The following is a 14,195-nucleotide window of genomic DNA, read 5'->3' on the forward strand; positions in this document are numbered from 1 at the left end:
AGTTTTAATGGCATGGCTTACGAACCTTGGGCTGTGTGTGGGGTGGTCAGAGCAGGCTTTAGCTCTAAGAAAGCACTCCAACATCCCAGAACCCACTCAGGTCCACATGTCACACAAGGGCCCATTCAATGTCGGGCCCATTCAATGTCATCCCCATTTGGAATTTACCAACAGTCCAAGCAAGAGCTCAATATGGCTCTATGGAGAAGATTTCTTATTTATATGAACAGTGAAAACCTTTTACAATGTCTCTTTACCAGATAATTTGGCTTTCATATATACTATTTGAAAATCCGTAAACATAGGCAACATTTATTAGAAGCTTACAGTATGCAATTTGTATTGTAACTCATGTGCCCTCATTCAATAGACACTTGTTTACATAAAAAGGTTAGACCAGCAAATGTCCTTTACCTCAAACTGTGGCCAGTTCATGCTCATGCCAGGCCCATGGGTGTTTCTCCACCACCTCAGGTCTTCGCTGTCATTGGCTGCAGTGATGGTCTGGCCCAGGTCACAGTGCAGGACCTTGAATCTAAGGGACAAATTCCTCTGTTAATCACTGGAGTCACATTCTCCACACTAAACACAATACTGTGGTCAATGAGCAAGATTGCCCACACGTGTTGAACTAACAACAATTATGTAACGTGAACATCTTGGGAATGAATACATAGGATAACAGGGGTTTGTGGCAAAATGAGAGCACACGCTTCAAAAACCATTTCATTATAGGAACATAAAATACTACAAACCATTTTTTTAAATGGGACGATACAGAGAGGTCCACAAATAAAACTGAAATCACCATAACATTGTTATTTAGCTTTCTATTGGAATGTGTGACAAGAGGTTGTTTTTGTTGTGGGATTGGTGGACTTTATCCAGTCAAACCCATAGTTCAACCCTTACTGTGTGTACTATGCTAGGTTTATCGCAATCTCTGGTAACACCAAGCTATAAGAATGTGGCCAAATTCCACTGAATATTTGTTCAGCCCAATCATCAACAGTGGCGTGGTCACCTGGCCCTTGTCTAAATAGAGTACGGACCTGATATGAAAGACTGCTAGTTAAATGGACAACGCCAGCAGTTGAACATTCACTCCTTGTGTACACATTCTGTTGAACAGAAACGTAGGCTAATACTACGAAGTACTTGCACTAATAGATGCCCACGCTCAAAGTCTACTGTTCAACCGTATCAATCTATGCAACTGTGAAACATGACTGATGTCTCATCATACCTGTAAGTAGCGAATGTCCAGTGCCCAATTCAAGATAAATGGAAAATATATTTCTTAAAAATAAATCTATGAACCTAGATACGTTCTTAACCATTAATAGGTGTCCAGAAAATGCTTAAAACATTTTTTTTTTTTAAAGAATACCTCACTTCACAGTACAAGAATAGAGGTACTAGTCAGCAGAATGTGATTGTCATACCCATCATTGCTGGAGAGGTCCAAGTGTTTGTGGATGTCCAGCAGGACCTCCTTGAAGAAGCACAGCCTGTTCTTCTCGGCCTCCTGGGTGATCTCAAACACCTGCTCCATGTCCTCCATGTAGCGTGGGTTGCAGCGGTTCAGCTCCTCCAAAGCCTTCTCATAGCGCTCCTTTGCCTGGAGTTAAAAATAAGACAACTAATTAGGCCTCTGGCTTCAGACACAGATCACAGCATCACCATCTTTACGTGCAAAACAAGAAATGGGAGTAAATGGTAAACTCGCATTAGCCATATACACTACCGTTCAAAAGTCTGGGGTCACTTAGAAATATCCTTGTTTTTGAAAGAAAAGCACATTTTTTCTCCATTAAAATAATGTAAAACTGATCAGAAACAGTGTAGAGATATTTAATTTTGTAAATGACTATTGTAGCTGGAATGCTGAATTTTCATGGTATATCTACATTGGCGTACAGAGGCCCATTATCAGCAACTATCACTCCTGTGTTCCAATGGCAGGTTGTGTTAGCTAATCCAAGTTTGTCATTTTAAAAAGGCTAATTGATCATTAGAAAACCCTTTTGTAATTATGTTAGCACAGCTGAATATTGCTGTCCTGATTAAAGCAGCAATACAACTGGCCTTCTTTAGACTAGTTGAGTATCTGGAGCATCTGCATTTGTGGGTTCAATTTTCACACGGGTACTATTTAATGAAGCCTCCAGATGTTGACTTGAGGCATCTGTTTCTCAAACTAGACACTAATGTACTTGTCCTCTTGCTCAGTTGTGCACCGGGGCCTCCCACTCCTCTTTCTATTCTGGTTCGAGACAGTTTGTGATATGCTGTGAAGGGAGTAGTACACAGCGTTGTACGAGATTTTCAGTTTCTCAGCAATTCCTCGCATGTAACAGCCTTCATTTCTCAGAACAAGAATAGACTGACGAGTTCTTCGTTACTAGCCATTTTGAGCCTGTAATCGAACCCAAACGCTGATGCTCCAGATGGTCTAGTCTAAATGCCAGTTTTATTATTATTTATTATTCTTTAAAATCAGGACAGTTTTCAGCTGTGCTAACAAATTGCAAAAGGGTTTTCTAATGATCAATTAGCCTTTTAAAATGATAAACTTGGATTAGCTAACACAACGTGCCATTGGAACACGGGGGTGATGGTTGCTGATAATGGGCCTCTGTACGCCTATGTAGATATCCCATAACAAATCTGCCGTTTACAGCTACTATAGTCATTTACAACATTAACGTCTACACTGTATTTCTGATCAATTTGATGTTATTTTAAAACAGACAAAAAGCTTTTCTTTCAAAAACAAAGACATTTGCAAGTGATCCAAAACTTTGGAACGGTAGTGTACATTTATATATTTTGTTCTGTTATACAATTTAAAAAAAACTTCAGATGCCAGGAAGCACTTGGCTTTGACCTAGCTAATGTTGTTTGGCATGTTGGTAATCTGAGAGAAAGAGCCTGCCCTCCCTGAGCAGACAGAGAGCCGTTATGGGGTGTGGTCACAAGAGATTAGCTGTGGGCAAGTAAACAGACATAAATCCAGTTTTTCAGGATTTACGGTCTAAATTACAAACTATCCCTACATTCTAAATTAGGCGGAGCTTTGTTTATAGGAAAACTTTGATTAGAAAATCAACATCAATGGGACCTTACTGTGCACTTCCTAAAGCTCATTATAGTTTAGACATGGGAGACAAACAGTAACAGCCTCCACAGATCCAGCCAGACAAAAACAGCTGCCAGTCTTTCTGCTTGTCGCTGCAAGGCTGCCACCTGACAAGCCTCAGCACGCCAAACAGTCATGTTTAAAAAAGGCACATCGGTATGTGCTTCCCCACCCACAATTTGACACTTGACGACAGGCTGCCTCTAGACAGCACACCAACTAAAACAAAGCTTTGTAACTGCACTGAACCAATTCCACCAACACATCCGCTATTTAGACTGGACAATTAGCTGATCCTATATATGTAACCTTTATTTAACTAGGCAAGTCAGTTAAGAACAAATTCTTATTTACAATGACTGCCTACACCGGCCAAACCCGGACGACGCTGGGCCAATTGTGCGCTGCCCTATGGGACTCCCAATCACGGCCGGCTGTGATACAGCCTCGACTCGAACCAGGGTGTCTGTAGTGATGCCTCTGGCACGGAGATGCTGCGCCAACTCGGGAGCCCAAAAGGCTTGTACAAATAACATAGAATGCTCAAGAGGTTGGCTTGTTACTTCTGTTCATGGGTTAACAGTAGGTTCAAAAGTATCAGGATTCCAGCGTGTAAGAAAATACCTCAATGTACCTCACAAGCCTCTTGACTAAAATAAAACGTAATGCAACCGGATGGCTACCTAGGTGAATACTTATTGTTTACATATGATCGGTGGCGTTTCAGTACCTTCTCTGATTCCTGGTTGCATTTCTCGACGCGGTCTGTAAATTTGCGGACCTCTTCCGGTGACTTGGTGGGGTCGGCCTTGGCATGGGTCTCGCGAGTCAAAGCAGTCTTCTCCTCTTTACGGGCCTGGTGGTAACTCTTCTTAGACGACTCCACCTTGGACAGAGCAATTCCTCTATTTACAATCATCGCCAACCCCACATCTACATTGTATTTGGTACAAACCATTCCCTAGGCTCTAGACCTCAGCTAAATCTGGTCATTAATAGTGTGGCAGTTGAACAAGTTGAGGAGACGACATTCTAAGGTAACGGCAAGTAATTTTAACTGTCATTGTCAGAACATATAGATTCTATGGTTGTAAAGATGGGGAGAGGTCTGTCCATAATAACATTAAGCTTTGCTTTGACACCACACTCCAAAAAGCAAGTGCTGCAGGGTTTAATTTTGTATCATCTTGCTTATTGTCCAGTCATGTGGTCAAGTGCTGTAAAGACAAATTTAAGCTGCAGCTGGCCTGGAACAGAGCAGCACGTCTTGCCCTTCATTGTCAATCAGATGGATAATATAAATACTATGCATGCCAGTCTCTCTTGGCTAAGAGTTGAGAGATTTTTTATATTTTTTAAGTAGTGACAGTCAATGTGTTGAAAATTCCAAATTGTTTGTATAGTCAACTGACACACACCTAACCCACCCGACATGCCACCAAAGGTCTTTCCACAGTCCCCAAATCCAGAACAAATTTAACAAAGCGTGCAGTATTATATAGAGCCATTATTGCATGGAACTCCCATCTCATATTCCTTAAATTAACAGCAATCCTGGTTTCAGAAAACAGATGAAGCAGCACTTCACAGCACAACGCCTATCCCCTATTTGACCCAGATATTTTGTGTTTATGTATTGATACACTACATGACCAAAACTTTGTGGACACTTGATCTTCAAACGTTCAATCTAAAGTTATGGGCATTAATATGGAGTTTGCTGCCACAGCAGCCTCCACTCTTCTGGGAAGGCTTTTCACTAGAAGTTGGAACAATGCTGCGGGGACTTGATTCCTTTCAGCCACAAGAGCATTAGGTTGGGCACCGATGTTGGGCGATGAGGCCTGGCTCTTAGTTGGCGTTCCAATTCATCCAGAAGGTGTTTGATGGGGTTGAGGTCAGGGCTCTGTGCAGGCCAGTCAAGTTCATCCAAACACCGATCTTGACAAGACATTTCTGTAAGGACCTAGCTCTTTGTGCACCGGGAATTGTCATGCTGAAACAGGAAGGGGCCTTCCCCAAACTGTAGCCAGAAAGTTGGGAAACACAGAATCGTCTAGAATGTAATTGTATGCTGTAGCATTAAGATTTCCCTTCACTGGAACTAAGGGGCCTAGCCTGAACTGTGAAAAACAGCCCCGGACCATTATTCCACCTCTACCAAACTTTACAGTTGGCATTGTGGCAGGTAGTGTTCTCCTGGCTTCTGCCAAACCCAGATTCGCCCGTTGTACTGCCAGATGGTAAAGCGTGATTCATCACTCCAGAGAATCCATTGCCCAATTGCAGCGAGCTGTACATCACAGCTTTACACCACTCCAGCCGACATTGCGCATGGTGATCTTAGGCTTGTGTCAGCGACTGCTCGGCTATGAAAACCCATGTCATTAAGCTCCCGATGAACAGTTCGGGCGCCAACGTTGCTTCCAGAGGCAGTTCGGAACTCGGTAGTGAGTGTTGCAACAAAAGACAGACCATTTTTAGGCACTTCAGCACTCGTCGGTCCAGTTTTGTGAGCTTGTGTGCCTATTTCTAAACAGCTGAGCCGTTTCCACTTTACAATAACATCACTTACAGTTGACCAGGGCAGCTCTAGCAGGGCAGAAATTTGACGAACTGACTTGTCGGAAATTTGGCATCCTATGACGGTGCCACATTGAAAGTCAATGAGCTCTTCCGTAAGGCCTTTCTACTGCTAATGTTTGTCTGTGGAGATTGCATGGATGTGTGCTCCATTTTACACACCTGGGTTTGGCCGAAATTGCCAAATCTACTAATTTGAAGGGATGTCCACATACTTGTGTATGTAGGCTGTGTGCCATTTTAGTGTATGTAGTTCTGTCCTTGAGCTATTTTATATTAAAAAAAAAAAAACATTTTCAGTCATTTAGCAGCTGCTCTTATCCAGAGCGACATACGGTATCAAATGCATACATTTTCATACTGGTATCCCGTGGGAATCAAACCTACAAATCTGGCGTTGCAATATTGTTTTACCAACTGAGCCACACAGGACAAGCAACATTAATGTTCTGTATTATGTCATTGTTTCATGTTGCGTGTGGACCCCAGGAAGCGTGGCTTCTGCTTTCACAACAGCTAATGGGGATCCTAACAAAATACCAAACAATACTAACACAATGTATACTACTAATCTATTATTGGTCATTCAGGATTGATGTCTAAACATTAAACTGGTTAAAAAAAAGCAAATGAGAAGAGCAACGCTCACGTCTTTCAGTTTCCGGACCCAGGGTTTCTGTGCCTTACGGAATCCTTCATCTGCATCTTTTGTCTCCCGGAACCCTCCGATCATCTGCTTGTGGAAGGCATCTTTCTGCCAGTTACGGAGCTTCTCGCTGTCCTCCACAGCCAGGTGCTCCTTCAGCTCCATGTGGATCTCACTCAGCCTATCAGCAGCATTCATGAAGGCATGCCACGCCTTCTCCAGGGTGCCATACTGAGGCCCTTCAGGGGGATAATGGACACATTTCGGATAATGGACACCCTTCACAGGGTTAATGGACACATTTCACTCCAATAACACTTGGCTCCAAGTCATTTAATGAGAGTGAATTCCTTATCAACCAGTAAATGATGACCTATATCTTTGGGAAGGGGTGTCATATCCATTTTATGTACTTGTCACTGACAGCGTGAGAATGAGAAGGTTGAGCCAGTATATGAGCTTTACTACAGGCTCTTTTGGGGGCGGCCATGGTGAATGAGTACCTCCACTACCAGGCCAACTCACCTTTCTCCACAACGCCCCTCCACTTCTTGGCCCAGTCACTCAGCTGCTGGGAATAGCCCTTCTCAATCTTGGCCCGCTCCGCGAAGCAGCCGACTAGCTCGTTGCATAGCTTGTGTCCATCGTCGATACGCTTCACCGTCCTCTTGTAGTGCCCCGGCTAAGTTAAGATGGACACACTTGTGTAAGAAAGTCACTTAATCATTATTACCGCATATCAGTCTGTCACATTGCACACTCCTTGATATCTGCAAGAACCCTAACCTTAGTGATGAATCAGCAAAACACAAATTGGCTTTACATTCATTTACTTACTAAATAACACAGAATACACGTACACAATATGATGGCTTGATACACAATGGAAAGGGGGTAGGGAAAGACAGAGTCAACTTACCGTACATACATTTGGAAACTACGCTGACCGTAACCAGAATACTTAACACCCTAACCACTGCTCATTCGGATTAGAAATACAATATATATATATATATATATATATTTACGCGTAGCTGTCTTCCTCTGTTTAACTCGATGGATACTTCGATCGGTAGTGGCTCGATGTAAGGCTCTGGTTGTCCACCAGAGGTCACAATGTCTTTTGATAGTGCAGTGATTGTTAAGACAACCATTAGTACATCTGAAGAAACTATTCTAAGAGGGATCTGATCCTTCCCCTTGTGTCTTTGGTCCAATTCTAGGACCACTTTTACATGGACAGCTGCAGACTGAATGTTTTGTCTCCTAGGTGATCGTCACCCGTGTCGAGGTTCAGAGCTTCAGAGTTTCTAACCATTTGTCAACACTCAGCACGCGCTGTACGTTGGCTGGTCTAATGTAAATTTCATTAGCGAGTCATCACGCCGACAAAATGTCTGTGCTCACGTGGGCGTGGTTACTGACTGGGCACAGGTTTATGAAAAGCAATCCTCTCATTTAGAAGGCTAAGAATCACGTGTCGTCACAAAAGTATTTTTATATTTAAAATCATATTTTATACAACATTTAGATGTAAACTTGATACATAGGATGCGTACACTTTCATAGTTAATTACTTTGTCACCCAATCACAAAATAATAAACCATATCACAGGATTATTCTTTAGATCCAACAACTTAACATTTATCTTATGAATATTGTTCCAAAGTTAATTCTTTGGTCGTTAATTTTCAGCGGCAAAGGTATTCTGTAGACAAAGGGATTTCTTTCCCAATACTGCAGGGCAAGAAAGAGAAAGTTCTCTAAATTTACGACCCAGTGTTAGGGTATCAAGACCAGCACAGCCCCCCTTCCACGGGAGAGAGGTCTGGCTATCTTCAAACATTTGCCTAGCTGATGAGTCTTTTGATCCACTGTCAGGATAGTCATGACACCAGGGAGAGAGACATATTACATCACATAACCAACCACTGAACTCGTCAATGCACAGAGCAGGTGACTACTGCTGCTAGTTTTCCTCAGAGCAAGTGATAACTTGATGGGGCAGGCCTGATGAGGTGGGGGAGGAGAGGAGCCAATGGAATGAGGAACCTCTTACAGCCAGGACATGGAAATGTAAAATCAGCAGGGACTCATTACGAGGGTTGCCCCTGTAGTGTTTCTCCTGAAAAGGAGTCCTCCATGAAAACGATGGAAGGCTGCCTGAGTGGGCAGTCCGACTTCCACTTCAGAAATGGTCAGCTCCACAGGGTTGGCAGCCCTGGGGAGTGGAGTTGTTGAGCTTACCTCCCAGAAGCTTTCGCAGCTCCCAACGTCTCGCAGGTCTCCATTGGAAGACATTTCGGGATCACCTTTACAGCACGGAATGATGGCGGCAATCTGTTAAACTGAAGAGAGAACATGTAAGACTGACTGTAGATGGCCTACGTAGCTGGATATAGTTATGTGCAACTCACTCAAAATTCAAATTCAAGGGAAAATGCCAAAAGCAACAGTAGCAACTACTATGTCATCACAAGAGACAAAGTAAATTGCTGCCCTACTTGGCAAGCATACATGGGGTTAATACCAAAGCAGTGGCTGAGCAGAAAAAGAAAACTAAGAGAATATTTCTAATTTCCCACCTCCTTTCACCCTGACAACTTTCTGACCAAGTGATCCACAGCACCACATGACGTATCCAGTCACCTGATATTAGGCCACATCCTTAATCTGTAGAAAAGGCCCCATAGAGTCACCTCACAGAGCTAATGAGTCTACCCTGAAGGTGTAATCCAGTAAACCCTTAGGGTGAGGGGAGAGTGTCCATCTCTTTCTGAGAAGATTGAGCCGAGGCAGAGAGACAGACTAGTTTTTAGCCAGGCTGAGTGGGGCTGGGGATCTTAAGATAACAATGCCTTGTCATCCAGCTCTACCCAGCAGCACACTTACATTGTCATATTAATTGCAGGTCAACCAAATAGCTGATATCTAATATGTTTTTTTCAAGAGCAAAGCCCCCTGACACATTGCTTTAGCTCTAGTACACTCATATGCTTGAAAATAAGACGTTCGTCACATGGTCAATTGACAAGATAATCTATATTCATTTTTACAAAGTCAATAAGCTAGGTGAAAATGAATTTCCAACTCAAAATTAACCCTGTACAGAGTTCTGGGGCCAGATACACAAAACATTACTTACGAAAAAACGTAAGAAGTTTAACGGAAAAAAATAGGAAGTTTATAAGATAGTTTAGAAATTAAATTCCTCAAAATGTTCTTAGGAACTTCGTAAATATCTTGTGGCATTGACAGTGACGTGCTTGAAACCAATGTGACAGGGATGATCGGATTTTGTTATTTCACACAGCCATCGGACTAGCTATATCAAAATCAAAAATGGATAACCAAGAAAAGATATTGAAGTGATGGTTGAGGAAATAGCAGCAAAGAAAAAGGTTGCCAAGGATGGGCGAGAGTGGCCAAGCCTGTCTCTGCTGTCTGGGGTATGGCAAGGGACAGTGACGCCGTAAAAAATAAGTTGGCTGCTAAGAAGGGAGCTGAGAGACATTTCATGTGGAACAGCTGGAGGAGAAGGTCTCATCTATCACAAAGATAGTGGAAGAACAGTAAGTTAGCTAGCAAAAGTGTAAAGACATTATAGCCAACGATGTTAACATTAGCCAAATTCGTTGCAAATTGACAAAATAGCGCTAGCTATTTAACACTTCTAGAATATTGTAATATATTGTTAATGACTAGCTAGATATTGAGCTAGTAATTTGTATTCTTGCTGTATTTGGTTACAAAAGTACCCTTTCGTCTCAAGACGGGTGTTTAGCTGTCTTAAAGTTAAGTACATTTCCAAGAAGAAATCCTAAAGCATTATTTTCAAGAATCTTATTTCTTAACTTTTTTCTTAGGAAAAACCTTAAGAACATTTCCAATAACTTTGAGGAATAGCAACTTTGCTAAAAGCTTTCTTCTTAAGTCTATATTTAAGGGAAAAATATTGCAGTTAAGAAATTTCTCCTTAAGGTTTTGTGAATCCGGCCCCAGTTCCTTATACTTCTACGGTCCTGTTCCTGATTGGCACAACTAGCTAAGTCAAACGGCTTCCTTTGAAAATTTGAGGAAGACTATGGATTCTGGTGAACATTCATTACCAAGGCTATACAGTGTGACTTTGCACTGCTAAAAACGCCCTATCAAGTATGGCTGACCCCATTTTGTCAACTGGTCGATAGGAAGTTGGTCAAAGAAGATTTTTAGTCGAGCAGTTGCAAATATATACAGTGGGGAGAACAAGTATTTGATACACTGCCGATTTTCCTACTTACAAAGCATGTAGAGGTCTGTAATTTGTATCATAGGTACACTTCAACTGTGAGAGACGGAATCTAAAACAAACATCCAGAAAATCACATTGTATGATTTTTAAGTAATTAATTTGCATTTTATTGCATGACATAAGTATCTGATCACCTACCAACCAGTAAGAATTCCGGCTCTCACAGACCCGTTAGTTTTTCTTTAAGAAGCCCTCCTGTTCTCCACTCATTACCTGTATTAACTGCACCTGTTTGAACTTGTTACCTGTATAAAAGACACCTGTCCACACACTCAATCAAACAGACTCCAACCTCTCCACAATGGCCAAGACCAGAGAGTTGTGTAAGGACATCAGGGATAAAATTGTAGACCTGCACAAGGCTGAGATGGGCTACAGGACAAAAGGCAACAACTGTTGGCGCAATTATTAGAAAATGGAAGAAGTTCAAGATGACGGTCAATCATCCTCGGTCTGGGGCTCCATGCAAGATCTCCCCTCGTGGGGCATCAATGATCATGAGGAAGGTGAGGGATCAGCCCAGAACTACATGGCAGGACCTGGTCAATGACCCGAAGAGAGCTAAAATCCTGCAGCGCACGCAAGGTCCCCCTGCTCAAGCCAGCGCATGTCCAGGCCCGTCTGATGTTTGCCAATGACCATCTGGATGATCCAGAGGAGGAATGGGAGAAGGTCATGTGGTCTGATGAGACAAAAATAGAGCTTTTTGGTCTAAACTCCACTCGCCGTGTTTGGAGGAGGAAGGATGAGTACAACCCCAAGAACACCATCCCAACCGTGAAGCATGGAAGTGGAAACATCATTCTTTGGGGATGCTTTTCTGCAAAGGGGACAGGACGGCTGCACCGTATTGAGGGGAGGATGGACGGGGCCATGTATCGCGAGATCTTGGCCAACAACCTCCTTCCCTCAGTAAGAGCATTGAAGATGTGTCGTGGCTGGGTCTTCCAGCATGACAACGACCAGAAACACGCAGCCAGGGCAACTAAGGAGTGGCTCCGTAAGAAGCATCTCAAGGTCCTGGAGTGGCCTAGCCAGTCTCCAGACCTGAACCCAATAGAAAATTGTTGGAGGGAGCTGAAAGTCCGTATTGCCCAGCGACAGCCCCGAAACCTTAAGGATCTAGAGAAGGTCTGTATGGAGGAGTGGGACAAAATCCCTGCTGCAGTGTGTGCAAACCTGGTCAAGAACAAAGGTTTCTGCACCAAACATTAAGTTCTGCTTTTCTGATGTATCAAATACTTGTCATGCAATAAAATGCAAATTAATTACTTAAAAATCATACAATGTGATTTTCTGGATTTTTGCTTTAGACTCCATCTCACAGTTGAAGTGTACCATTGATAAAGATGACAGGATTTCTACATGCTTTGTAAGTAGGAAAACCTGCAAAATCTGCAGTGTATCAAATACTTGTTCTCCCCACTGTATATACTTTTTTTTTTAAATAATAAGCTACACGAGACACCCATCTGATTCACGCCTGTCTGAGTGGACTAATCCATTGCGGAGGCCGCAGGGATGGCACACAAGTATCACATTTACCGTTAACTACCATAATTTCTAACATACAATGTTTGGTTAGGGTAACTTCTGTTAATGCATTCAATGTAGTATTATTACAGTCTTACCTTTGTCCTTGTTTCAAATGTGCCCACTCCTACAAGTTGTTTTGGTTTGTTTCATTCCATTTACAAGTTGTCAATTTATTACTTATATGTTTGGAGCGCTCCTGTCAATCTTAAGTAGGCTTAGAAAATGTGTACATTTGTGGATCGGATACTGTTTCTGATCGTCTTAACTCACAATCAAATACATTCTTTGCCTTTTTATTTGTTTTAACCTTTAAGTCAGCAAGTCAGTGAAGAACAAATTCTTATTTTCAATGATGGCCTAGGAACAGTGGGTTAACTCCCTTTTCAGGGGCAGAACGACAGATTTGTACCTTGTCAGCTCGGGGATTTGATCTTGCAAACTTTCAGTTACTAGTCCAAAGCTCTAACCACTAGGCTACCAAGCCCTTTTAAAAAAAGCTTGAAAACAAAATCTGTTTTTATCCATTGAGAATGACAAAAGCTCCTCAAAGTAGCCCATTTTAAAAAGGTTTCCAACTTTGTCCCTTTTGATAACCAAGTGGAAAACATTTCATGCGCTGATCCGGTGGATCCATTTCAGACAGGTCATGCATAGCCAATGTGATTTATAGGATACTTTTTTTAACCTGCAATGTTGATTAGGATTTTGTAAATATTGTAGGCTTTTTAAAATATTGCCAATGACAATAGAAGTTACTTTAGATTTGTATAAATTTACATTTAGATAGTTAATCAATAAAAAGCACGAGGGGGTGTGGTATATGGCCAATATACCACAGCTAAGGGCTGTTCTTAGGCACAATGCAACGCAGTGCCTGGATACAGCCCTTAGCCGTGGTATATTGGACATATGCCTTATTTCTATTATAAACTGGTTACCAACAGAGCAGGAAAAAAATGGTTCTCATTCCCGTGGTATACGGTCTGATAAACCACAGCTGTCAGCCAATTCAGGGCTCAAGTTTATAATTTTGATTAGGCCTCCCGAGTGGTGCAGCGGTCTAAGGCACTGCATCATAGTGCTTGAGGCTTCACAGACCCAGGTACAATCACATGCTGTCAGTCGGCTGTGACCGGGAGACCCATGAGGCATCGCACAATTGGACCAGCATCGTCTGGGTTAGGGGAGGGTTTGAACGTCTGCAAGCTGACTTTGCTCGCCAGGTGTACAGTGCCTGGTTAAAGTATTTTTCTTCTGGTTCAGCTATATTGAGCATGGTCTTTTAGTAATGTGTCTTGATTTTTAATTGCATCAAGCAAAGTAGCCTACATATAGTTACATTTAATTCAAACAGGGTGTGTGTCTATATATAGAAAAACACATTTTAATTTCAACCAATCGACTGGTCTAAAAGAACAGATGATGCTCGGTCGACAAAGATTATAATTAATCTACACTGCTCAAAAAAATAAAGGGAACACTTAAACAACACAATGTAACTCCAAGTCAATCACACTTCTGTGAAATCAAACTGTCCACTTAGGAAGCAACACTGATTGACAATACATTTCACATGCTGCTGTGCAAATGGAATAGACAACAGGTGGAAATTATAGGCAATTAGCAAGACATCCCCAATAAAGGAGTGGTTCTGCAGGTGGTGACCACAGACCACTTCTCAGTTCCTATGCTTCCTGGCTGATGTTTTGGTCACTTTTGAATGCTGGCGGTGCTTTCACTCTAGTGGTAGCATGAGACGGAGTCTACAACCCACACAAGTGGCTCAGGAAGTGCAGCTCATCCAGGATGGCACATCAATGCGAGCTGTGGCAAGAAGGTTTGCTGTGTCTGTCAGCGTAGTGTCCAGAGCATGGAGGCGCTACCAGGAGACAGGCCAGTACATCAGGAGACGTGGAGGAGGCCGTAGGAGGGCAACAACCCAGCAGCAGGACCGCTACCTCCGCCTTTGTGCAAGGAGGAGCACTGCCAGAGC

The 14,195-nt window shown here is 42.5% G+C and overlaps 1 protein-coding gene across 4 annotated transcripts in view; it reads right to left on the bottom strand.

Annotated features, from left to right (window-relative positions):
- LOC110526192 (protein kinase C and casein kinase II substrate protein 3) overlaps positions 1 to 14,195 on the bottom strand; it is a 33,619-nt gene that overhangs the window by 4,872 nt on the left and 14,552 nt on the right. For all 4 annotated transcript variants that reach the window (XM_036980543.1, XM_036980542.1, XM_036980541.1 and 1 more), the window contains 6 exons: positions 8,620 to 8,720; positions 6,897 to 7,053; positions 6,375 to 6,610; positions 3,873 to 4,028; positions 1,446 to 1,621; positions 415 to 535 (listed from right to left, as the gene is read on the bottom strand). In XM_036980543.1, the coding sequence (XP_036836438.1) occupies positions 415 to 535; positions 1,446 to 1,621; positions 3,873 to 4,028; positions 6,375 to 6,610; positions 6,897 to 7,053; positions 8,620 to 8,673 (900 nt within the window). In that variant the 5' untranslated portion in view covers positions 8,674 to 8,720. The remainder of the gene's footprint in view (positions 1 to 414; positions 536 to 1,445; positions 1,622 to 3,872; positions 4,029 to 6,374; positions 6,611 to 6,896; positions 7,054 to 8,619; positions 8,721 to 14,195) is intronic.

This window comes from Oncorhynchus mykiss, chromosome 6 (genome assembly GCF_013265735.2).
Source record: "Oncorhynchus mykiss isolate Arlee chromosome 6, USDA_OmykA_1.1, whole genome shotgun sequence".
In the NCBI taxonomy this organism is placed as follows: Eukaryota; Metazoa; Chordata; class Actinopteri; order Salmoniformes; family Salmonidae; genus Oncorhynchus; species Oncorhynchus mykiss.